Raw genomic sequence first — 26,404 nt, 5'->3', positions numbered from 1 at the left:
GTTGCTCGTTCCAAGGCATGTAGGGCGGATGAGTGAGTAAGCTGCAGTAAGCGGGGTGGCTCCCTCCCTCCTGGCTTCCTTCACCTCTTACAGGGTGGTGAGGTAGCTGATAATGTGACCTAGGGAGAAGTTTGTTTGTGGCAGCGGGGCAATAGCAGGGAGTTTGGCTAAGGGCGGGCATATGGTGAGGAAGCGCCAAAATGTACCCCCAAATGACCCAGGTGGATGGTGCCTGGGTGAAATGACCCTCCCCCCAGATATGCCACTGGCTTGGGTGACTGGGTGACTTCACTGAAGCTATGCTCTACTAAATATGATGTTGGAAAGGCAATCAAATATATCTTGACTTTGTCCCATAGTGCCATAGTGCAGGGCCTTTTTTGAAAGAACCATGTAAACAAAGCACACAAATTGTGGCTGTGCATTAATTGCTTAATGCCACCTAGATTGTTCATATTCGAACCAAGGCTATCCAGTATCACTGTTCATTTTCTTTCCTACTATCCTGATATCCTTCCAGTTAATGGCTAGAAATGTTTGGAACCCCCTAAACTCAAACATTCATATTCCACAAGCATGGGTAGCCATTCCAATTCCTGTAAGGATGCTGAACCTTTTCATCCTTGAAGGCTGGAATGCTTAACATGGTGTAGTTAATATCCCACCTTAGACTAGAGGAAGTTTCTTTGGCTGAAGGAGCCTTCCTCCAAGTTAAATGGCTCTTCTATTGGAGGATGTGCCTCCCAAGTAGGGGGAATTCTCCTTAGGCTGGAGGATGGCTCTACATTTACAAAATTCTTGGGGGGGGGGGTGTTGTTTAGAAAAGAGCCGAAGCTTTGAAGTCTACAACCTTTTCTCCCCAAGGTCATGAATCTCTGGTGACATAATGTTTAGAACAAGCTGGGCCTTCTGTCACCAAGGTTAAAGTTTACAGTGCTTGTATGAACTTGTCAGTCACATGGGAAGGTCAAAACAAGCCAGCTGTTGTGAAGCATGGTGTTCACGACCATCTGCATGACAGTAAATGAAAGAGGAGTCCTTTCTCTGTGATTCCCTGCAATGCATTTGCAAGGAAGCAGCTTTCCTGAACCCAAAATAGTATGAGCAAATATTTATAAATCCTGGTAAGTTTACAATCTTGATTTAGTTTTGGGAGTACAAATGTAGTGCATTAACTCTAATTCTTCTTAAGTTCAAAACTTTTTTTTTTGCAGTGTTCATTCATACAGTATTTCTTTTGTTTTCCTGGGCTGCAGTCCTGCCTGTAATTAAATGCAGGTAAATCTTGCTGAACTCATTGGGACTTACCTTTAGCTGACTGGAGGCAGGCTTACAGTCCTTGTTGGTACGTGCAAGGTGTGCTTACACGTCCCTGCCTGCGGAAGCTGCTATAAAATATTACAATGGGTGAGGGATTGTATGATTTCAGGTGCTTTATTTCAGATGGATCTTCTGGTTCCAGAGGGGTTTTAGTGTATGTGTTTGGGGGGTGGGGTGGGGTTGGGGTTGAACAAACACAGTGACTGGGAAACTCTGCCATTCCAGTTAGATGCATTAGACGGTGCGTGTGGAGCTTTCAGCTGCTTTTGTTTTTGCAGTTAGCATAATGCACATGGAATTAGAAGGCAGTTTTTTCAAATAACGTTTGCCAATGTGAAGTCTGCAGCGTGTTTTTCCTCTTCATTTAGATTACTGCAAACCTGTTCTTAGGTGTTTGGTAATGTGAGATTTCCGTAATTGCAGCTTTCCTAGCAGAATTGTTACTGTGGGTATAAGCCCAGGTGGAGATTTGCATTTATTTTTCTGAAGCAGTGGGAGATGTGAGGATTGATGTGCCAAAACCTTGCTTGGAATTGCTAAAGCAAATGGTGAGTGAAAAATCAAGTCTGAAAGAAAAATTGATATTGTGAGGTGTGGCTGTTTTTGTTTGATGAAACTAGGTCATGGGGTAGAGGGATTCGGAACAATATTTTTCCTGCTTCCAGATTGATGTGGGGGATGAGCTTTTAATAAAAATATTTATTCTCCCCTTTTCTATTGCATTATTTGCTTGTTTAATTATTTTTTTTAAATGTATGTTGATTGCCAGTGCAAGTTATTGGATTCTAAGAAAATGGGGGACCAATAAGCAATGCATGCAGGCTTTTTTAAAAGATTGGGTTTGCGATTGGCACACAGGGAGCAGGGAGTGTTAGTGTAATTGACAATTCTGATTAGATTTTCCTTATGAATGACATTGTCTTGCCGGCAATGTGAAGTATTTCTTCCTTTTGTCCTGGCAGCAGTTGCCATTTATAGACTGTCACTGGACTCCTTATTTTTTTCCTGCAAGTTTTAAAAGGTATGCCTCTGCTTATTCCACTGGCATGAAATCTTGTGGCAACGGTATGTAGGATACTCCCCTTAAGCAGAAATGAGATAACAAAATGCAAACAAGCGATTTGTCTCAATTACTGATTTTTATCACTCAGTAATACACAGTAAAACGGAGAAGATTGTCCGGTTTGTAGATGGTATTTGTTTGTAGTTGGGTTTTCTTTGAAGAATCAAAGAACCCACTCCTGCAAAAAAAAATCCCTTTGATTCTTTTCAGTACTGGTTTAGTAGCCATGCATGGTGGTGTGCAAGCAAATCACACTGATGAAAGATTTTAATGAAAGAGATTTGAACAATAGTCACTTCTGAGGGGGAGAAATAGAGAAAGGAGTATGTTGAAAGGAGAAGGGGAGGGGGAGATTGACACAGAAAGGGTGGGGGCAAAAGAGAGGAGGGTCGGTTGACAGATAGGGAATGGGGGAGAAAGAGGAGGGTGATTGTCAGGGGGAGGGCGAAGAGAAAGGGAGCAGAGAAAGAGACAGGGAAGATTGACAGAAGGGGAAAAAGAGGTGGGAAATTGATAGAGAAGGAGGGAGAGGGAAGGAAGCAAAGGGGAGGAAGGGATGCACCCTCCCCACAACTTTCTTGTGGGTCCTAACTTGTCTTAAATGTTGGTGTTTTTGTGTATGTAAGTTTGGAACGGCTGACTTCATGGCACTGTTTGTAAAGGCAGGGGGAAAGATCTGCCCTTTCTGTAGAAGGGAATATGCCATTCATTAAAGCCTATCACTCATGTACTTTCTCAGATAAGCATTAGTATTTTATAGATCCACATTCAGTTTTGTGTTGTGTCAAGCGAACCTTCATGAGCACACCTAATTTCATAGGTTTTAATGTAAACTGACTTATGATTGAAGGTGAAGTTAACTAGACTTGTAAGGGTCCTCTGTGCAAACTTGTCTTGAACCTAGTTCCCCCTTGCACAGATTATTTGGGTGTGGTACAGCTTGGGGCTGTGCGGCTGAAGAGAGCCCCGTGTCTTGATTGATGTTGCAACCTAATGCAAGTCTTTCTTGAATGGGGAAATTCTTGCTTAGATGGGGTTGAAAGCATTGGCACTGTACTCACTGGTAAATGCATTGGGGGGCAACGATCTTTGGACTTTTCCACCCAAAGTACATGCAGACTTTTGACATGGAGATAACTTGCTCTTTCAGGTGAAGTAGATGGTAATGATATTGTTCAGGGTGTTTTGGAGCAAAGAGGCCTGATAGCCTCGAACACATTTAGATGCTGAATAAACTTGCTTTGTCTACATATGTAATGTGAATAACCAGATCCAGATAGGGCCACACTGACTCCAAACAGATGTTTCTGCAGACTTGGGGGACCTCCATGTCTGCAGAAAAATATGAAAAGGGTGAGGAAAGGTTTAAATTACTCCACAAATATAAAAGGGTTCTCAGCAAAAGGGCAGAGAACACAACTCAGGCTAGCAACAGCACAGCCCAGGAGCCATGCTAGGCCTGGTGGTGGGGGTTCCCACTGAGAGAGAGAGAGAGAGAGAGAGAGAGAGAGAGAGAGAAAGGCTCCCGGGGCCCCAGTTCACCCACCTGGAACAGTCTAGGTGAGCTGCTGAGGAAAGAGAGAGAAAACACCAGCTCCTGGCAGGGGCCTCGACATGCCCACCAAGAGCAGTCCAGGCAAGTCACAGAAAGAGAGGGAGGGAGGGAAAGGCGGCTCAGCTGCTGGTACACCTGTCCATCCATAGGCAGGATGTAGTCAGGCTGGAAGGTAAGCAAAGAGGGGAAGATGGGATCTCCCTCATGAGTTTTGCAGTTTCCCCCACTTGTCTATATACTAATAGTAACGTTGGCTAAATCTAAGCTTCAGAGTAGGGATTGGGAGACCCAGGATTGAATCTCCATGTTGCTGTGGAATCTCACTTGATGATTATGGACCAATCACATACTTTCAGTCAAATCTACCTCACTTGTTGCGTGGATAAAAAGGAGGAGAGAAGAATAATGTAAACTGCTTTGGTCCCCACTGTGGAGAAAGGTTAGGTATAAATGAAGTAAATAAATAATCAACATAGCTGAAGATAGAAGGCAGATGAAAAGTAGGTTGGTGAATGACTAACAAAGACAACATGAGGCAGGGAAATGGGAGAGGATACGGGGGCTAGCAGGAGGGGGGAAAGCAGAAATAGTGTGGAGAAGATGATACGTGGGAAAGTGAAGGCCCCCCCCCCCCCCCACAAGTCCTTGAAAGTGCCATACCATGGAAGTGAGCCTGGCCCATTGAGCAGCACCCAAGACCAAACCATAGTTTTCCTAGGTGGAGACTGTTGAGGGGAGGAAGGGAAGGCTTAAGACTGCAGGGCAGATAAAGGGAGGTTGGCTGTTTGGTAGGGATGAGATTGAATTGCCAACTCCAAACTGCCAACAGGAATTAAGAAATTCCTGGAGATTTGGTGGGTGAAGCCTGGGGATAGTGGGGTTTGAGGAGGGGAAGGACATCATAGGGGCATAATGCAATGGACTCCACCCTCCAAAGCAACCATTTATTACAGGAAGTAGGTTTCCAACTTCCTGATTGGGGCTTGAGATCCCCCAGAATTACAACTGCTGTCCAGATTACAGGGATCAGTTCCTTTGGAAAAAATGTGTGCTTTTGAGGGTGGATGGTATGGCCTTATGCCCAGCTGAGGTTGCTTCCTTCCCCAAACCTCACACTCCCAAGGCTCCACTCTCAGATCTCCAGGAATTTCCCAACCTGGAGCTGGAAACCCTAAGGGGGAAATGATCTTTGTACTTGGGAGATACATTGTGATTGCCAACCTTCACCTGGAGCATCACTAATTTATGTGCCTCTCAATGCTGTGTGCAGGTGGGTTGATACAAACAGGCTGTTTGAAAAACTTCCAAGCTCAACTTACGTATATACTTGTGTATAAGTCGACCCGCATATAAGTTGAAACACCTAATTTTGCCACAAAAAACTGGGAAAACATTGACTCGCATATAAGTCGAGGGTGGGAAATGCAGCAGCTACTGGTAAATTTCAAAAATAAAAATAGATGCTCACCCTCCATCTACTTTCCTGCTTCATGCGCATCTCCTAGCCGGCTGACCAGCAACTCACTCCCGAGCACCACCAACCAGCCTCCTTCCCCGGGCAGCACCAGCCTGACCGCGCGCATGCGCAGCCCCCGCCTGGTTTGTCCCATCACCAGCCAGCCCCTTTCCCCGGGCAGCACCAGCCCGACCATGTGCGCACGCAGCCCCCACCTGGTTCATCCCAGCCTGCGGGGAGTAGCCAGCAAGGCACTTGGCAGCTGTGGCACACGGCCCCACAAGACCTTCTGCAAACTGACTCCACACACGCGAAGGTGTGCAGGGAGCCCCCGCAGGCTGCCCTAGCAAGGGTTGCGTGTGGGAAAGGTGAAAGGGCTGGGGGCTGACTCGTGTATAAGTCAAGGGGGGCTTTTTTCAACACCCAAAAAGGGCTGAAAAACTTGACTTATACGCTAGTATATACAGTGGTTTTCATGTGGAAGGCCAAAGGAAAATGGAGTGAGCTAACTTGTAAGCATTCCGTATGACAGGAAGTGGTAACATGAGGCTGCTTTCCAATGCAAGTCCTCTTCCTTCCCTGCAATTCACTCTTCTGAAATATTACATGCCTGTGAGAGACTCATGCAGTGTGCCTCTCTGCCTTTTGCAGGGGTTGCTCATTTTCTGTGCAGTGTTTTATGGATCAGTTCTGAAAGCTCAGCACAAAGAAGGCTGGACTGATGATTCCATAACTGCTGAATCTGAATCATAGAGAACAGAATGCTTCCCAGTATGGTCCACTGGCTATGGGAGAGTGGCCTTGAGCCTGTAAGGTTTTTCCCCTGGCTGTTTATCTTCCGGTTGATAGGACCTGAAGTGGTTTATAGTGGTTAACCCCAGCTTCAGTCTAAGAGAAGAAGCATCAGTGGAAGGATGGTATTTATGTGAAGTCTGATAAGTCTACTGGTTTGATTACTGTGTGGTGTAAGTAAAGGCATTTTTATAACATTAACTGAAGGCAATATAAGTTTGCATTGTCTCAGATTTAATAACAGAAGTGAGAAGCCTCAGACTTGGGGCCAAAGTGCACTTTCTGTTTACATCTTCTCACTTAACAATTTCAAAATGGTACTTTTTATATCCATGGATAGGATTTCCAAAGAATGTGAGCAGGGCTGGGTTCGGTGATTTTTTTTTCATGGAGACTAAATAGTTGTGTGTCTAGACATAAACAGAGTCATCTCACTTGCTTTGTCCCATTAATGTCAGATCGAGAGAACTACATGTCTGTGTGGTTTTTAAAAAAACAATATTGCCCCTAGACCAAAGTCACCAGGTGTAACATATTAACCACTTTATATTGACTCAGATAATTGTAATCTCCATCCCATCATTAATTGCTTTGACTGACAATGAATCTCCAAGGTCTCAGAAAGGGGAATTTCCCAGCTGTACCACCTGAGATGCTTTGCCTGAAATTGCCAGAGAATGAGCTAAGGTTTTGTGCATTTGCCTCATACTGAGCACATGTTCAAGGCATGAGGAAGGATGGCATTTGAACCTAGGGGCTCAAAGCAACTGTGCCATAATCAGATGTGTGCTTGCTTGTTTTACTATTTCTTCCACTTCTGTTTTCAATAAGTGAGGGAATATCAGGTATTAGTAGAATATCCCAGGATTCCTTGTAGAGGTCATACAAATGTGTGACAAATACATCTGTCCATTGCATATAAGCACATGTGAGGATGCTTCATACTGGATCAGAACTCTGGTCCTCCTAGTTGAGTACTTCCTGTTCTAATTGCATCTCCAAGGCCTCAGATCTTACTGTCAGACAGTCTAGTTACTTGACATACAGAGAGGTCCCACATATTTTTTTCTTTGTGAACAGTAGGCATGGGAGGGGCCCTACATTGAAAGAGGCATGAACTTTCCCTCTTGCACTGACTTCCTAAGTTGAAACAGCTCTATTTCCCCTGTTTGGGCAAACGCGAAATAAAGAATATTTCTACAAATGCCCCCCAGGGGCACATAGCAGCCCACACTATGTGGTATGCTCCCATCTTGACTTTGGGCCCCTCAGGAAGCTCCTGTTCGTGACAAAAAATGTTTGGGTGCTCTAAAGATAGAATTCCCAAGTCTCTAGTCTTGTTTGACTCTGAGATTCTGTAACTGGATGTTCTGGGGACTGTGCACGATGCATTAGTGATGCCAGAATCGGCGTGGTATCATTGCACAGAGACCTTTCTAAATCCTGTGCATCTTAAATGCCCAGCCTGGTGCTTTAAATGGCAAGCTTCAGTGTTGGGCACCCAGGTCCAGGGTGGTTTCTTCATTTTCCTCCCGCTGAGTTACAGCAGAAAGGAAAGGAATAGGCAGGGAGAGACCAGACTAACTGCTTGAACCAGTGTTTTATTTGCTTTAGTGTTAATTCATCAGTTCAGTTGTCAAACTGGGCTTGCAGCATGGCTAAAGAATGTGCTGAGAGCCTCTTCTTTTTTTTCTGTTGCATCCGTTTTTGCTATAGCAGTTTTATAGATAATTTGAGTGACTGGATATCAGCTGTTGGAACTGCTTTGAAATCTGTGATGGTTAAATCCTGGTTTCTGTTCAAAAATAAATAATGTGTTCAGATACATGAGTGACTGCAAATGTAAATGGAAAAACTCGTAGATCTTCCCTGGGACCACTGATGACCCGATTCAGACACAGAGTTCTGTGTGATTCAGACACAGAGTTCAAAGGCAACTGTGAGTCTGCCCATATGTGCTGCTTCTGTTTTTCTTTGTTGTTATAGCCATCATTCAAGCAAGTTTAAACAACATATGGTCATTGGCTGTCATAATTACCATATATATTTCTGCTTCATATTTGATTGCATGATTTTGCTATGAAAAATGTGGTGTAGTTTGTAAAACAAAGATCATATGTGGAGATATTCAGATTGCAATTCTTGAATCTATTTACATCAACAAATATCCTATTAATGAACGCTACATCATTACATGGACGGTGAGCTGTTCATCATCTTGGTCCCATTTCTCTAGGAACAATCTTCAAATGGTTAGCCTAATACTACATAGACTACAAATGTAGATAAATATTTGTGTGTCTAAGCTGGGGCAAACAGGACTACTTTGACATGTAGGTTTCCATTCTCCTTCCTCTGCACTCAGATGATGGAGGAGGAAAAATCCTCTGATGTGTATGACAAACTGTTGTGCATACATGTACAGTTCACTGCAGAGACAGCTACTAGAGGGAACAGTTTAAAGATGTGTATTTACAAAATTTATTTCCCACTTTTCTGCCCAATCAGTCACCTACCAAGGTGACTAACAATTAAAACAGGGCATTATAAAAACAGATTACACATCAGATTAAAACCAAAACTAAAATACATATGTAAACATTCAGAGAACATCTGAAACACAGGTCAGGGAGGAGGCATCAAGTTGGAAACAGCACAGGGGGAAAAAAAAGTATTCAGCTGCTGGTGGAAGACAGTGATAGATTTGATTTTTATGTTCCAGCGCTTAGACGGATGTAAATGAGTTTGAGCTTAAATATTGTGGAGTGGATTACACATTCATCAAAGAAACTGCTTGCATGTATGGGTTGAGCTGACCACAGACAGAGCTTAATTATCACCCAGTATCAACTCAGTTACCATTAGTGGAGTTAGTCGACACTCATTGGGAGTGAAATACATAGATTATCGGGGTAATCTTCCAGAATGTGTGCCCCATATTGACATACCAGACCAGTTTACACAGCATTGTGGTTCTGTGCCTGGCAGCCAAGGTGAGCTCTGGAGGCACTAGCAACACTGCTGGTGCTGCATGAGAGAAGGGAGCAGGTATGGTTTATGTCTGTCAGAGCCTCACCAACGCAGCTGCCAGCTAGGTCCAAGGTGAACCTCTATTTCTGGGGCTTGGCAGTTTGACTGGCCATGTATCAACCTCCTTTCTTTTCCCCCCTTTTCTCTGCTGGTAGGTGTGGTAGTTTTGGCATCTGGCTCAAAAAAGTGTCATGTCTCTATTCTTCACTCAACTTAAAATGGCTTAACTTTGTGTATCTCTTATTAGAGATAACTAACACAAATAAATGAAATCTGTTGAGTCTGTAATTGTGGCCAAAGAACAGTGCTAAGAAGAAAAGAGCTGAATTCAGTGGAATTCTAAATAGAGCTGTACTTGTAATGAAATAGGAGAAGAGGACAGGCAAGAAAACAATGCTCATGTAAAGGTTTATTGTTACTTCGCAGAACACATTTGTACAGCATTTGGAACATTTTTTTTCAAAGCATCTCTGAAGATGTGTCTTAAAAGTACAAATAATCGTGTGCCATTGTCTTTAAGGCGTATTAACAATATGCTTAAATGAAGCTTAATGAAATGAAGAAGCTTAAATGAAAGAATTTTGAATTCCATTGTTCATTTCCTGGTTAGATGTTTGGGCAGCAGAAAGTCAATAGACATAGCTTGGAAGGTATCCCACAACTGACAGCTGACCTTGCACCTCCTGTCCCTTGCAAAATGTGTGGCATGAAATTGTTCAAAGCTCTCCAGCACCTACAAGCAGCAAGTAGTGAAACTCGCTGTTTGATAGCATTAGGCCTCATATTTTGCATTATTACTCCTTACTGAAGAGAAAGGAGAAGATGCAGAGCCGTAACATACAGTTTCAGCTTAATTTGCAAGGAGGGGCCGGCATGCCATAGAGAGGCACCCTGAATTTATTGCAAGTCAAAATACAAGTTTGTATGTAGGATGAAAACAAGAGGATTCATGTTCAACTATATACAGGAAACAGGAGTGCCACCAAAACATGATCATGTATCATGAGCATGATTCATGTAACCTTGGGATAAACTCAGTTGTCATGGTAATAAGAGACACAATTTCAGTGTTAATCCAAGTCTTTATTTGACTTTCTCTTTATGATAAGGCTGTCTGTTTTTTTAAAGTTTATGAAGAACTGGGTGTTTTTTTCTGTGAGAATTTACTGTTGGGGGATGTGACTTCAAACATGAATCATTCTGAATTATATTTAATGCATGAGTTTATTCTACAATCATTAAACTAAATAGTAGGCCTCAAAGTGGATTTTTTTGCTGTATTTAATGCTGCTGTAACACTTTACAGGTTTTGCCTCTGGGTTCTTCTGGTGCTTGAAGCTTGCTTTCTTTTCTGCTTTCTGAACAGTAAGATCCAATCTCTTCAGGGTAATATGATTGGCATGCATTGCATGAGAATTCACCACTTGGAATGTAAACACCTTCAGTGTCAGATGCTGCCACATTTTCCTTATAACCATCTCGTGTGTCAGTGTAATAGGATTTCATTGTTTTTGTAGAAGGGACTTGACCCTGTGAATTCTCCTGAATGTATAGCCTCTTGCTACCACGCAGAAGATACCTAAGACTGAGTTGTAACATTATTGCATTCACTCTGTTGCTTAACAGTCACTGACAACTGATTGAAGAATCTTTAACGAGATTGCATTTGAGATGGTGAGACAGAAGCACTTGCTCAAGCATGCACTGTTGATAGTACACCTTGTCCTTTTTGGCTGCCTTACAGGCCCTTCTCAGATTTGCATGTCAAAGTCAGGTGCAAAATATTTCTCTTTTCAGTGGTTGAAATGGTTCCCTGTTTTCATCTTCCTGCATGAGCATGCATCCTAATGTGCATCAGGCATTAGACTCTTGACTTTGTATATATTGGAGCTGTTAAAAGAAATGTATGATGTTGTTTGTTAACAGCTTTTAAAAACGAATCAATGCAAAGTTGTTACCCTTATCACCAATCTCATCTTTGTTATATTCTTCAACTTCCTACTCACACTGTATTTTAACATATAAACTATAACACAGGTGGTAGCAGATCAAGGTTGTTTGTAATAATATTATTCTGAGAACAGCCTATTTGCCCAATTAAGGGATTAATTCAGCAAGCTGAAAGCAAGAGAGAAAAGTTCAGTTAGAGTTTTGGACTGGGATGTGAGTATGTGAATGAGTTATGATACATTTTGTCCTTGGATGCAACAGAATATGGTGATCATATGGACATGAGAGTCACCCAAGCTTGAATGCACAGGATACCACCAAATGATGATGGCAAGATCCTTTGCTCCTGTAAACCAGTGTATTAAATTTTAGCACAATCTCTAGCATGGCCAATTATATTAAAGAAACTCTGAGAGATGGTTTTTTCCTGCCAGGAACTAATGTGTAATAATAGCCAGTTCCAGCATTCCATTACACTATAGTGTGACCGAGACCTAATTTAAATGTGACGTTGTCTGGCAACTTGCCCATGTGACTGTGCACAGCCCAGCATCTTGTTAAACTAGCCTATTCCAATATTAACATGTTAATGTGACACCTGCTGAGTCTACCATCCTACTCTTTTAGCCACTTGATGTCCCAGGGCCGTTCTCTCTTTCTCTCTCTCTCTCTCTCTCAGCCTCACTTACCATAGGGCTTGTTATAATAAAATAAGAAGAGAAACCCATTATGCCAATCCCAAACTCCTTGGAGGAAAGACAGATGGTTGGATAGAAAGATAACATCTGTGTTTTTAATTCTACAAATGTTGCCTTCCTGTAAAACAACATCTATAACTGTTAATAGCAATGCAGAAGGTTGCCTTGCCTTCTTAGATACTTACGCTACTTTCACAGTGCCTGAAAAACCAACATAATCAGAGTTCTGAAATTTAAGTTCTATTGCCACAGCTTACACTGATGAAAGATACTTGCCTGTGGAAAACAGATCAATTTTTCCTGATTTTCCCCATCTCACCACAGAAATCCATGTGAGTCTACTAGCGATTGCTATGGTGAAATGTAGGAGGTAGGGAAGTTCACTTTCCTGAGTGTTGCTCCACTTGTGCTAGATTAGATCCCGACACAGTGAGTTTAATTCATTATATAGTAAGCTCAGAATGGGGCAAAATAAATATTGGTTTGGCAATGTGCTCAAGAAGAGCCTTAGTAAATATGGTTTTATTATTGTTAGAGGCAAGTTTTTGAGAACGAAAACATGAAGAAAAGCATGTGTGGAGTCCATTGTCCATGAACATAACATGGACAATGGACTCCACTCAGACACAAGGTTTGCATTCATTAAGACTGTTGCTGCTGCAGGAAATACAAATGTAAATCACTCCCTGGACTGAAAAACCTCACCTGCGATACTGGTGTCCTTGGATCTAAGCTTTTAACTTCTGTACTTAATTCATTGATATTTGCTCTGACAGTAAGCATGGATCAAGCAGAATTCCTGTTACTCTTGCTTTTCATTTCAGCTTCTTTTCTAAGCTCACAGTTTCTCTTCAGCCTCCTCTAAGCAGAAAGCAAACCTGCCTTTTTTCTGAGTCTCAGAGGTACTTCTACTTGCTTTTATTTCTTTGGAAAATACCATTTGATTGTGTTATATATTGTGGGGGTGTTTTTTTCTTCCAGAGCTCTTTTTAGTGTAAACCAGGGGTAGGGAACCTGCGGCTCTCCAGATGTTCAGGAACTACAATTCCCATCAGCCTCTGTCAGCATGGCCAATTGGCCATGCTGACAGAGGCTGATGGGAATTGTAGTTCCTGAACATCTGGAGAGCCGCAGGTTCCCTACCCCTGGTGTAAACAGTCATATTGGGGTTTTTTTTGTATTTTAGAAGCATATATGCTAAATAATAATATTTTTAAAGAAGAGATGAAAAAAAATCCCAAATACTTGGTGAATATATTTTAGTTCCTATATCCTTTTCTTCAGTGTTCTTAGTTGTAAATCCCTTCTAGTATTTCTCTCACTCTGGTGTCTTTCTTGCTCTGTCAAGTTGTGTGTTCTCTTCAGTGCATGTCCTGTGTTTAACTAATATCAGCTTATTCAGATGTCCTTTTAAATGTCTAATCTTCTACTGTTTCTTTCATAAGCCCTGTTCATGAGATGTTACATACAGGACCAAGACACATACAGGGAGAGCAGGCCAGGAACGCTGCCCTCTCCCCTTCCTTTACACATCTTCATGTATTTGTGCACACTAGACTCTGCCGCTATCACTGAGAATTCTGCTTTTTAATGTTCCTGACTCCAGGAACAGAGCCCACATAGACATGCAAAGGTACTGTGCTGACACTAGGATGCTTACACAGTTCTTTGGTCTTGAAAAGCCACCTGTAGCAACTCATCTCCAGTCTTCAACCAGCTAGCAAGGCTGCTAATTTGTTTCCCCACTAGTCATGACAGTTTTGCCTAGTGTACAGTTGGTCCATTATTCAACTGTCTTGTGCAGTGCAGTTTTATGACAATGCAAAATTCCATATTGGGGACAGAATACACTTGCCTCAGCTTTAATTTTTAAGATTTTGCCATTACAGTGGCAATATTCTTGAATGTGCAATGTCAGCTAAGAAGGAGGAGTTGGATTTATATTCCCCCTTTCTCTCCTATAGGAGACTCAAAGGGGCTTACAAACTCCTTCCCCCCTCACAACACCCTGTGAGGTAGGTGGGGCTGAGAGAGCTCCGAAAAGCTGTGACTAGCCCAAGGTCACCCAGCTGGCGTGTGTTGGAGTGCACAAGCTAATCCGAATTCCCCAGATAAGCCTCCACAGCTCAGGCGGCAGAGCTAAGAGTGTGAGTGGATGAGATTTCCAGTGGTACAGGGCTGATGGTACCTTGCTCTTCTCTATTTACTTGCAAATCCAGAATAAATTATGCAATATCAGGCAGCTGAAAAAAATTGCAAAATTGTTGCAGTTCACAGATTTACTTTTCATGTTATAGAATTTGTGTGGTGTTTATTTTTTGTTTTAAGTACAAAGTATGCACTTAACCCTGCTTATAGGTCACAGTAGAATTACTTTCATAGGAAAGTTGTATGATCCCTTTCCGGTATGTTTCCATTAAAAACTAATTCAGATCTTCTGAAGGGCATATTTGAAATTGAGGAAAATGAGGGTAATTGCAGTAGTAGCATAAGCCCTATGGGGCTTTCACATTCACTTCAGTGTAGTAACATGTTCTTTGCATGAGTGGGCCATTTCCTGCTCCCACAGCACTTCCTCCTCTGTTGTGAGCCTAGAGCAGGGGTAGGGAACCTGCGGCTCTCCAGATGTTCAGGAACTACAATTCCCATCAGCCTCTGTCAGCATGGCCAATTGGCCATGCTGCTAGGGGCTGATGGGAATTGTAGTTTATTTATTTTATTTTATTTATTTATTAATTCGGCTTTTATACCGCCCGATCCCCGAAGGGCTCCTGAACATCTGGAGAGCCGCAGGTTCCCTACCCCTGGCCTAGAGTATACTCTGGAGTTCCTGGATCAGCTTTGGTCTCCTGTTAACCACAGTCACATTCAGCTCAATGGTAAAGGAGACTCAGACCTAAAACTTTCCATATCTTGTGGTTTTTTTTTGTTTAATTCCATCCACTTCTCTTGCTCCAGGAAATTCAAATTTTGCATTGGTAGCACGCTTGTATTGCACTGTAACAGGCTTGTATCTCAGAATATAACCTCATCTTGCCGTGTGTGTGTGTGTGCGCACATTAAGTGTTGTCAAGTCGCTTCCAATTTATGGCAACCTATGAATTAATGACCTTCAAAATGTCCTGTTGTTAGCAGCCTTGTTCAGGTTTTGCAAACTGAGGGTCGCTGTTTCCTTTTTAAAGTCACATCTCGCCATCTAAATATAAATTTGGAAAGACAAGGATAAGGAAATAAGGAAAGACAAGGATAAGGAATAAGGAAAGACAAAGGGGATAATTTGTTTGAATTGTCTGTGCATAATTTGGTGATATTATATAGAATCAGACAGTTTGTAAAGAATTCAATTAAAGCAAAGACTCTTAATTTGCATGCAAGAGGCATTTGGGTGGTATCCTACCCAAGGCTGCTGGAAATTCCTTAAGTCTGTGGAGCCTTCATCCAATTTAAATAGATCTTCCTCCCATGGAAGAACTACCGGTACTTAAGTTGGAGGAAGGTTCCTTAGGCTGAAATGGGAGGATATATGCGAATACGCTGTTTTTGTTGGGTGTAGTGCCTTACTTCACTCAAGGTTATGTCACAATATGTAGCACTGTATAATTTTAATCTACGCTGGTGATGTTTGGATTCATTCAAATACAGGGTATCTTTTTTGTTGCTGTGGTGTAAGTATTTGATGCTGCTCACCATACTTTGTTAAATAATGTCATCAGTGTTAGAGTTTCCTAACGATGTGATTTTTTTCTTCTTTTTCCAGGCCAGTTGATGCAGGATATTCAGAAGGCCATCCAGTAGGAACAGCATCTCAACCAGGTTATGGTGTGGGGATTAAGTGGAAGGCATCAAGCAGGCCTTCGCACACAGGGCAGATTTCTGTTTTACCTCAAGGGAGCCGAAGAAGATCTGGGACATTGCCCAGCGATTACAGGTATTCACAGGAAAATGTGAATGAAAAAAGTAAAGATTACAGTGTCCTGCCTCCAGCTGTTTCTAAGCTACAAATAACAGGTGAAAAACACCTCTGTCAATCGCAAGTCAAAGGAGATGAAAGCCAGCAAGCAGAGTTGGGGCATCTGAATAAGAAACATGGTCCTGTACCTCAGAGGCCTCTCCAACCCAAACGAGACAATAAATACAGATGGCAGGACAATTCTTCATCATCAGTTGCTGCATCCTCAGAGGCTCCACTGACAGCAACCAGTTGGCCAGTTCCATCAGTATCTCCTATTTCCTCCAGTGTGGTTGCCAATCACTCCTCTTCTTCTCAAACTGCAAAGGTTTCTGAAAAATTAGCAAGCACTGACCTGCCAGAGGCTCCACAGCTGGTATCCGTAGAGAATGTTTGCCAGCACTTAGATGAAAAAACACATCTCAAATCTGATCTGCTGTCTTCAACATACCAGTACCTACAAAAACCTGGAATGGAAACATCAAGGTCTCCTTCACCCCAGTTTGCTCCACAGAAGTTAACTGACAAACCTCCTGTAACTGTCCAAGATGAGAATCCCGCAAGGTACTGTGGTATTATTCAAATTACTAACATTTGTCTGTATGAAGTAGAAATGTAACATTTCTAAAAATGTTGAAGTTACAGGAAGGGGAAAAATTCAGGAAAATTTAAATATACTCAATACTCACTTTCCTATCAAACCAAAACTTATTTTACTGATTTAGTACTTTAAAAGGCATCATTTATAACCTAGTTAGTTTACTAGATTGTATTATTTGGTATATTTTTGGGGAAGTTAAACATAGCATGGTATAGTACTGAAGTGTTGGTGGACTCTAATCTAACCTGGAGATCTCTGTGTTCTGGTATACTAATCTATGAATATAAGGCAAATACATTATGAAATTAAATCTCAACAAAAATACATACTCCTGTGTAAATATTATGGTTGAACATTTTCATTTCTTTTTGCGTATATTTTCTCACTCTTATTTTGAACAGGAGTGAAAACATAGGTTACTTTTAAAATAAGTTTCTCCATTGAAAACCTCTTGGCTACAGTAATCTTACTAAGGCCTTGAGTGCTTATTTGATTGTAAGTCCCTTTGAACAAAATGTAGTTGATACCTCTCTTTGGAACTGGCATTTTGTTCTAATGCTTCCCTCATACATTCGTCTGTCCTTATCTGACATGCAGACTATGAATGAGCATTTCCAGGTTTGGCAAGACTTCAGTCAAATTCTCATTTGCTATGCTGTCCAAATACGGGGACCTGGACAAAGTTAGTTGCTTTCCCCCATAAACCAGGATTCTAATATGCTGGCTGGCACATGTTGCACACTCTTATGGGATAACTGTTGTTTTCTTTTTCCAAGAATTGAAAGAGTGATGGATAACAACACAATGGTAAAAATGGTTCCCATCAAAATTGTACATTCTGAGAGCCATGCGGAGAAGGAAAGCAGGCAGAATCTCACGAGCGCAGTTGAGCCTCCTGCCCTGCCAAGTGGGTTGGAGAAAGATCAGATTAAGACACTCAACACTTCCGAACAGTCCTACTCACGTTTCTGTGCTTATACAAGGCAAGGTGTGGAGTCAGAGCCTGAGAAAAAAAACAGATTGTCTTATTTGCAGCCTGCTGAACCACTTGGAACCAACTTGAAGGACAGTGATGTTCCTGGTCATGCAGTTAGCTATGTGAGGGCCAAAGAAAAGACTATTGATGACTGGAAATCAGAGGAATTAGCCAGAGAGATTGTGGGCAAGGATAAATCGTTAGCAGATATTTTGGACCCTAATGTGAAAATCAGAACAACAATGGACCTGATGGTGGGCATCTTTCCAAAAGATGAACATCTCTTGGAAGAAGTGCAACAACGCAGGAAACTTCTTTTAAAAGTTCCTTCACCCAAAGCCGCAGATGACAAGTGAGTTGAAATTCCTTTCCTGCAAACTCGTGGCAATTTGCTTTGTATTTTGTCTTATCCATTCATAAATCTGTTTATGTTCAACATTGTCTACTGAGAGAATCTTGTAATAAAAGCACACCCATCAGAACATATAGATAGTCTGCCAGTCTCCTCCAGCATAATATTTCTAATATGTTTCCAGTAAGTCTAAGCATCAGCATGAAAGCGTCTTTGCCTAGCATCTGATACTGAGAAAAATCTCTTCCTGAACATGGAAGTTACATTTAACTGCCATGGCTATTAGGACCCTGGCTTCTATAGCTATGGAAAATATTTGCAAGCTGTCTCAGAGAAGGCAAAACTATCTTTTTTTTTTACTTGAAGTTCACGAAGTTAGTACATGGAGATAGCTAAAGAAGTGATTGCATAGTAGATAACATACAGAACAGAAAACAAAACAAAATGTTGTTCAAAGCTACATGGATTTTGCTATTAGAATATTGATTTTACTCATAACATGGTTTAAAAGTATACTGATGAGGTGCTGCACACAAGCAATCAAGCCATTTCATTTGTGATTAGGTTGTATGTATGGAATGTTGGGTATTTTAGAAAATTAATTGGAACCTGTCTGTCTAGACATAGTGAAGTCTTGCAGCTCATTCATTATTGTGACATGCACTGAACAATATAGCAGCCCCTTACAGTACTACCTTTTCCTTTTGGAGCTATATGTCCCAAAATTATGTATCAGTCATATTGCTTGCTGGCATGACATAGCAGTGTGCTGGTGACATAGCAGTTATATGAGAAATCTTTTTGTGTGTGTAGCAGTTGGCTATATGGTAAACTTTTAAAAAATGATCTCATTGAAAACAACAAGAATCATGTATCCTGATCTTGGCCTCCTCTCTGAAAAAAGTATGTGGGCACCTAAGTCTGGGGAAAGGTTTATCATGCACTCATGTTGGTGAAAGTCACTCCAAAATCGCATCCATGGCAGTGAATATAATGAAAGTTCTATACAGCTGGCTTTCATCCCTAAATGAAGTGTAGGTTGGTCAATCAAGCAAGTAGGATGTCATTTTGAAAGTTCAAGGAAGTCAGTAACTAAACTCAGGAATATCAATCTCAAATAGAAACTATTGCCTGTTTCTACTACTCAATTCAGTGAAAAATGTTCAACTCCATGAATTCAACATCAGTAGTTTTATTTTACTAAAACCTGCATTTATTTAAATTTATCATAATATATGCAAATTTTCTTTGCATTGAGATTTAATTACAAAATAAACCATCAGTAGGAACTAGCCTGTTTGTGAATGAACTCAGAGGGACAGAGAAGACTCCAATATTTGTGTATGTGTGAAGACTTTTTCACATGATGAGATTTCCCTCTGATTTTCATACAGCTACGTGAGAAAAAATGCTCAGCTATGCGAGAAAAAAAGTTGTCATTTATTCTACCACTTGTCCTTATTGAGGACCACTTGGCCAATTCACAAGACTGTTTAGTCATATGAAAATATGGGAAGTAATGTTGCTATTAATAACTATCATGTTTATATTCCATCAGTACTTTAAAGACTTTGGTAAAAAGCTTTTACTGTCTTTAAAAATTAAAAAGATAACAGGACATGTTCACTGTATTGACAAGCCATTTCTTGATTGCTTGCATGAAGATGCATGTTCTCCCTGTCAGTGCTCTGTATGTCCCATTTCTGAATGTCAATACGAGTTTTTACATTCAAGCCATTCATATGCTCCAATTTAAGCATGCTCAAACTCTGAAATGAAATCCAGGAATCAGTGATGAGCTCTTGTGCATTGAATGCTATATCTGATTTGAATCTTCCATCTTCATGTGGATGTTGAGAGATGGGATGGGCTCATTATATGGGTGGAAATAACAAAGTTGCCCTCGTTCCCCTAGGATGTGTGAAGGGTAGCTGGAGGATCTATCATTCAGTTTTGCCCAGTAGTTTGATTGTAGTAATGTGATAGATTCATTTGGAAACAATTTTATAGTACTTGTTTTAGAGAAGCTTGAAGAGTATCCTATATAAAAATCAGAACTACTGTATTAGAATTTATGGGAAATGAAAATCAAAAGGCAGCTGTGATTGTCCAGACATTTCCTACTTAAACAGTGCCACATAGAGGGGTTTTTTGTTGTTGTTTGTTTGGTCCTAATATTTCTAATTGAAGAAAGAAACCTTGAGATTAATTTCCAAGCAGCTAGCTATGAATGTCTGGGTTTTCCTTATAAAACCAGAAGGTGTCTCCTGACTCACCTCATGCTTCTGCCACCAGCGACTCTAACCCGGCATGGCATTTCAAGGTGATGTGACAAGGCAGCATAGTTGTTGTAGCTGATATTGGATGTAATTGTAAGTTTTGCTGAATATTGTTCAATCTTTTTTGGACTATGGCAACTTTTGGGTGTTTTAAACAATTGTGTGTGTAAAGTGTTGTCAAGTTGCAGCTGATTTATGGCAACCCAGTAGGGTTTTCAAGGCAAGAGCCTAACAGAAGGGGTTTGCCAAATTTATGGCAACCCTATAAGTTTTTCAAGGCAAGAGACTAACCTTGCTTAGCTTTTGAGATATGACAAGATCAGGCCAGCCTGAGCCATCCATGTCAGAGTGTTTTAAACACTTACCTTTGGGTAAAAAGCAGAGAAATATATCATACCTCAATAGACAACTACAAAATTTTATACTTCTTAAATTAGCTAATACCACATTCATACCTAATGGGCAAATAATTGCTAGTACTTTTGCTTTTATTATATGTCTGTCCTGAATTTCAATGTTCAATGGCTTTTCCTGAACCTGAGAGAAGGTTGACTTCAGTAATTAGAACTAGTAAGGACTAGCACTGGAACACAATGAAATGCAAACCACTGAAGTTTTCCCTCAAACATATATTTATGGGATTATGTAGTCAGAGCCAATGAAAGCCCCCCCAAAAGCCTAAGCGTTGCCTTTCGCCTGACACCTGTATAATCAAGGCTTACACGTGGTGATCAGCATACAGATAGAGAATAACAATTAAGAGGCAAAATCAGCACTTTGAAGCGGACGCTCGAGTAGAGTCTTTTAATTGTCCATCTCTACTGCTAGGTTCTGAGTGGCATAGCTATTTTGTTCAAGACATCAAGACTGGAAAAGTCTCTATAGTTAAGTATGTTCTTCTAACCCTACAATTTACTGGCTGCAAACAGTATTTCAGAACTGCTGCAGACTTGTTACAAATGTTATTGACTACTGCCGTGTACCCAATGTAATCAAACACGTGTGTGTTTTCTCTAAAAAATTATCTTAGGAAAGAGGAGCAACTTCTGCCTTTGGCCATCCCCCTGACGACCAATTCCACTTACTATAGCACATCTGCCCCCAAGGCAGAACTCCTGATCAAAATGAAGGACATGCAGCAGCAGCAGCAGCAGCTACAACAGCAAATTGAAGAGGACTCTGAGGACGAGCTAGACCATGATTTGTCTGAGAAAAAGGTGAGCATACCTTCACATTTTCATTTGTTAAAAATCTACAGATGTGGGGGCTATGTTGGTCACTCTTTTCCACAGCCAGGCTGGCTGCAAGAAAATATGGCCAGGCCAGAATTGTAACAGCACCACATGCCAACATGCTGGCCCACTGCCACATGCAAGAGGGGAGAATATACAGGCCAGGTCCAACAATATAGATAACTTAGTGGTTGGTTAGAGGGCCAGATCTTGGGAGGGGGTATCAAAAGCCTGCACGGAGCTCTTCATGCCCCTTTGGCTGGGCCTCTCTCCCAGTCCAGCCATCCTCCCTCATTCTGCTGGTGCCTGCAACTGTGCACCAGCGGGAACAGGATTAGCACAAGGGAGGGAGGGAGCACAGTGGTGTGAGCAAGGTGGGAAATATATCTGTTGCTCTTGAAGGAGTGCCTCTGTGAAGAGGCAACTCATAGATTCACCAGGACCTTTGTAGGGCTTCGGTATTTGACCAAAGAAACATCAGACAACCTTTCCTATCTAAATGGTAGAATATTTTGAAAATGCAGGTAAGGGGAGGATTCATCATGTTGTGGTTCTATCATTTGTACATAATAATTTGTCTTCCCCCTTTTTTTCTTTTCAAATTTAGCAAGAGCTTATAGATAGCATAAGTCGAAAGTTACAGGTGCTGCGAGAAGCTCGGGAGACACTCCTAGAAGACATTCAAGCGAACAATCTGCTAGGAGATGAAGTGGAGGCCATTGTGAAAGAGGTCTGCAAACCAAATGAATTTGACAAGTTCCGGATGTTCATTGGAGACTTAGACAAAGTGGTCAACCTCCTGTTGTCCCTCTCTGGTCGACTTGCCCGGGTAGAAAATGCCTTGAACAATTTGGATGAAAGCGCTTCTCCTGAAGAACGGGTAAGGCAGTTTGCTATGATCGTTCTGTTTTCAAATCCACTTTCGTTTGCCCTTTTCATTTTATTGTCATCAACAATATAGTTATCAAAAGTGTTCCGTGTATTTGCTTAAGGAAAAGCCACACCAGGGATCAGCAGCCTTCTACAATGAAAGAGTCAAACTCAAAATTCAGAACAAATGAGCAGCATTACTGAAAATATACGCCTTTACATTGTTGATAGTTGACATGTTGATTAGTAATCCACAAAGTTTCCATAGACTAAATACTGATTGATGCTAGGACTTCATTAAGAAGTGTCACACAAAATTTCACAAAATTGCTAGGACTTTCATTAAGAAGTGTCACACACAAAATGTATACAGGAGCACCCTGTGTGGTAGTTTATTTTAGTCCACTGGCCTACATTTTTGTGTGGGTTACTGGCAACTGTTCATCTCTCTCAGTGCATGTGTGGATACTTAACTCCAGAGATGGGGACCATGTAAACCTAACATAGCTCACTGGTTGCTTGTGAAGATAAACTTGAGGAGAAACAAAGTATGTAAGTTGTACTAGTTCCCCATGGAGAGAAAGTTGGGGTGTATATGAAGTGAATAATAAATATAGCTGAAGGTGGGGGGCAAATAAAAGTTAGGTTGGTGGGAATGAGATAAGAAAGCAGAGAAAGGTAAGAATTTGGAGGTGTCCACAGGCTGCCAATGTGAGGAGGAGGATACAAGGAAAATGGAGGTGCCCCCAAAAGTCCTTGCAGATTTCCCACTTGCCACACACAGGCCATCCCAGAAGCTGGCACATTTGAGAGAAAGCTGGCTTGCATGTAAATATTAAAATTGTCACTTAAGAGATAGCCTTGCTTATCACACCAATGGTTTTGGCTTTTTCCCCTCAAGCGAGTCCTGGTGGAGAAACAAAAACTACTCACACAACAGCATGAAGATGCCAAGGAGCTGAAGGAAAACCTTGACCGAAGGGAACGCATTGTCTTTGACATTTTAGCCAGCTACCTGAGCGATGAAAACCTTGCAGACTATGAGCACTTTGTCAAAATGAAATCTGCCCTCATCATTGAGCAGCGAGAGCTAGAGGACAAAATCAAGCTTGGGGAAGAGCAGCTCAAGTGCCTGACTGATAGCCTGCAGCCTGAAAGGCCCAAATGATGCAAAACTGGGTAACTTTGATGGCATTCCAAGCTGTAGCACCTCTGACCACTAGGAGGAGCCATTGAGAAGAAAATGTCATAATAGCAATAATGTCAATTATTTGTTTCTGTGTTGGCTGTATTTGCATCTCTGGACGGTTTATCCTCTCTGGCTTTTTCTATCATATTCTTTAGAAAATTCTGCAGACGTTAGTTTCCATGCTTCAGGTTCAATACACTGAGGAAACTGCTGGAGTTTAGGATGAAAGCAGTTCTTGGTTTTTGTTCATTTGTTTCTAAGAAACACATGGATGGTTTCTGTTCTTTTCTGATGCCGTTACAGATCATTGCAAACCTCCAAGATAAGCAACATTCAGGACTGTTGAGTTTAGAAAGACTTTCTTTTAATGTAGCCATATCATATTGTATTCAGATTAGTGAGATGTAGTCACGTTTTCATTCGTGTACATTTGGTGATTTTTAAGATATTTCATAAAAAATGTCTCTCCAAAAATTATCAGAATCATTTCTACAAGCAGTCTCTTAGCCATGGGTCACAGTTTGTCAAACACACTGACGTGGTATATTTGTGTGGCTGTTATTTTTAATGTCCTGATGAGGGGAAAACATTATTATCGTTTCATTAATTGCTTTGCTTGTGGGGAGGAGGTGGGGAGACCATTTATGTTCGCTGTCTTGCATGAAAATAGTAACTACGGTCCTGACTACTTGACATGTGCAGGATCTGAACTATGAGGTAGGATGACTTCTATGCCACACTAGGTGCTGCCTGCCAGAGAATCAGCAGACCACACTTTAAATTATTAGCAGAACATGCTGCTAACATCCTTCCCAAGCCTTGTTCTCACAGACCCATTATTTTGTGCAGCTTGGTGCTCCAGTTCTGTTTTTGCCATCTTTCTCTATTCTCCACAATTGGCATTATACAGTTTTTATTTAATCTTTTTATAGTTGCAAGCATCTTACATTACAATATATGAGAGGGAGATTTTTTTCAGTTTTGCATACTAACTCTATACCATTAAAGGGACTTCATTTCATATCTTGGAATCACATGGGACATATTCCTGCTTGTACCACTGGATAGTGCTCAGACATCTGTAAGAAGTTCCCATTCAAGATAAGAAGGACATAACAAATACTCAAGAACTGTTCTGTGTGTAAATACTTCTCTCGCAACCACATTTCCATTGGATACAAGTCCTAGGGGCTGTTTTCACTTTACACTTCACCCTTGAGCCCACCTGCCATAATCTTTTCTGTCAGAAATGAGATTAAGTTAAACATTACAGAAAAGTGAGAAATCCCTCTCTTGTAACTTTGACATTGTGACTTGAAAGTAGCCCAAAGTTTTGCTTTCTGTTCCTCTCATCATTCCTATTTAAACAAGGTATTTATTGACTGTGCCCAGTCCTCGAAAATCAACTTCTCTGATTAAACATTTCAGAAGCAGCAGTCCTCAGTTGCTTATAACTGTGATCACAATTTACTAATGCACCCTACCCTCTGCTACTTGCTTACAAGAATGTCATTCTTTTAAAGGTTGTTCATGGACCAGTTATGTTTTGATTTTTTCCTGTTAAAAATCTCTTGCCATCACCAGATGCTGCTACGTCTTTCTGAACTGATGCTCATTCTATTTGGGAATCCTTTTACTAATTTTTAAATATGACCAAGCTAAAGTACGTCTGTTGATTTCTGTCAGTCAGCTTTTACTTATGACATTTTTTTTAAAAAAAGAAATGATTGTTTTAGTGGTTTTGACTGTGTACGTGGACTCCAAGTACAATTTCAGTATATGTGTAAAGAATGCTTTGAGTTAAGATCCATAATTCTTATGAAGATAGCAATATGGAATTAATCTATAACTGTATATTATCCTTTTCATAATGTGACATTAGCCACTGCCTTTGGCTGGCCTGCCTGCCTCTTGGGTTTTCTTTTTTAAAAAACTGTGGGTTGGTTCCCTGGCTGGGACCAGCAGATGGATTCTTCCTCTTCCTGTGTATAATTCTATATATAAATAGCTCCATTGTTGCTTTGTGTGAGAGAGAATCTGGTGCTAACTTCTTGCCTTTGGCATCCATACGTGATGGCTTATTTCTTAATTCTTCTTTATGTGTCATGGCAATTTTTTAGATTTTTTTTTGTATAGTGAAAACTAATTTTCATTCCCCTCCTTCCCATTATGACTTGGGAATCTGCAACCTTGAGGAAAAGCATATATTTACTTCCTGCTTAAATACTGACCTACTGATATTACTATCTTGCTTGATGAGGGAAATAAATAGAATACATATTGTGTTTCAATGTACCAAGTGATTATTAATTTTATAGTTTTCTATATAACCTGGATAACTTTTATCAGTACATGAGTAACCTTTCTCTTCACATTGAATAATCTACATGGTTTTTAAATGGAAAAAAGAGCATGCTGCTTTGGTGTCTTTTACTTCGGATACATTTCGATTCATTATCAAACTCTGTTGCTGGCAAAAGCAAGAAAAGTAAAAAAAACCATTTGGGGTGGAAGTTTTCCACGTAGATCTAAATCATTTGGTTCTTTTACACATCTGTTTCAAATGGAATCCCAAGCCAATGGTAGAAATCCCCTTTCTGGTGTATGTGTTTGCCAATCTGACAGCTTTTCTGTGGTCTTCTGAGTAGGCAAACTTGCAATTCCTGGATAAGGAGACATAATCTAACTTGAGTCCAGTATGTACAGAGTTTTAATAAAATGAAAATAACTGATTTTTGCAGCTTTTCCAAGGCTTCTTTTGTGTGAACATCAAGAGGTTGTACATTAAAACAAATAGTACAATGGGAACATGGCCAACTGAGTCATTTTTGTGACTACCTCATTGCTCTTGTAACCTAGAATATGTGAAGCAATCTCCCAACAGAACATCACCTCCCATAGGGTTCTACATAAATCTGATGCTTGCACATTGCACATTTTAATGATTCAATTTATTTATTTACAGTCATTGATACATTGACACATTGATACAGCAAGATACAAAAGGGTTAAATTTACAAAGATACAGATTAAAACAAATAATAAAATACAGGTTAAAAAAACATCCGAAAATTCAGGATATGAGCACACAA

General features: G+C 40.8%; 1 protein-coding gene across 2 annotated transcripts in view; it reads left to right on the top strand.

Moving 5' to 3' along the window:
* Window positions 1–26,120, top strand: part of SHROOM2 (shroom family member 2) — a 125,509-nt gene extending 99,389 nt beyond the window's left edge. The window contains exons 6-11 of one of the 2 annotated variants that reach the window (XM_048493239.1): window positions 12,689–12,766; window positions 15,622–16,377; window positions 17,191–17,742; window positions 21,052–21,238; window positions 21,861–22,133; window positions 23,025–26,120. In XM_048493239.1, the coding sequence (XP_048349196.1) occupies window positions 12,689–12,766; window positions 15,622–16,377; window positions 17,191–17,742; window positions 21,052–21,238; window positions 21,861–22,133; window positions 23,025–23,291 (2,113 nt within the window). In that variant the 3' untranslated portion in view covers window positions 23,292–26,120. The remainder of the gene's footprint in view (window positions 1–12,688; window positions 12,767–15,621; window positions 16,378–17,190; window positions 17,743–21,051; window positions 21,239–21,860; window positions 22,134–23,024) is intronic. The other variant, XM_048493240.1, reaches the window with a different exon arrangement.
* The last annotated feature ends 284 nt before the right edge of the window (window positions 26,121–26,404 follow it).

This window comes from Sphaerodactylus townsendi, linkage group LG04, assembly GCF_021028975.2.
Source record: "Sphaerodactylus townsendi isolate TG3544 linkage group LG04, MPM_Stown_v2.3, whole genome shotgun sequence".
NCBI lineage: Eukaryota > Metazoa > Chordata > Lepidosauria > Squamata > Sphaerodactylidae > Sphaerodactylus > Sphaerodactylus townsendi.
Note: the sequence above shows the minus strand (reverse complement) of the source record. Positions and strands in the feature narration are given on the sequence as shown.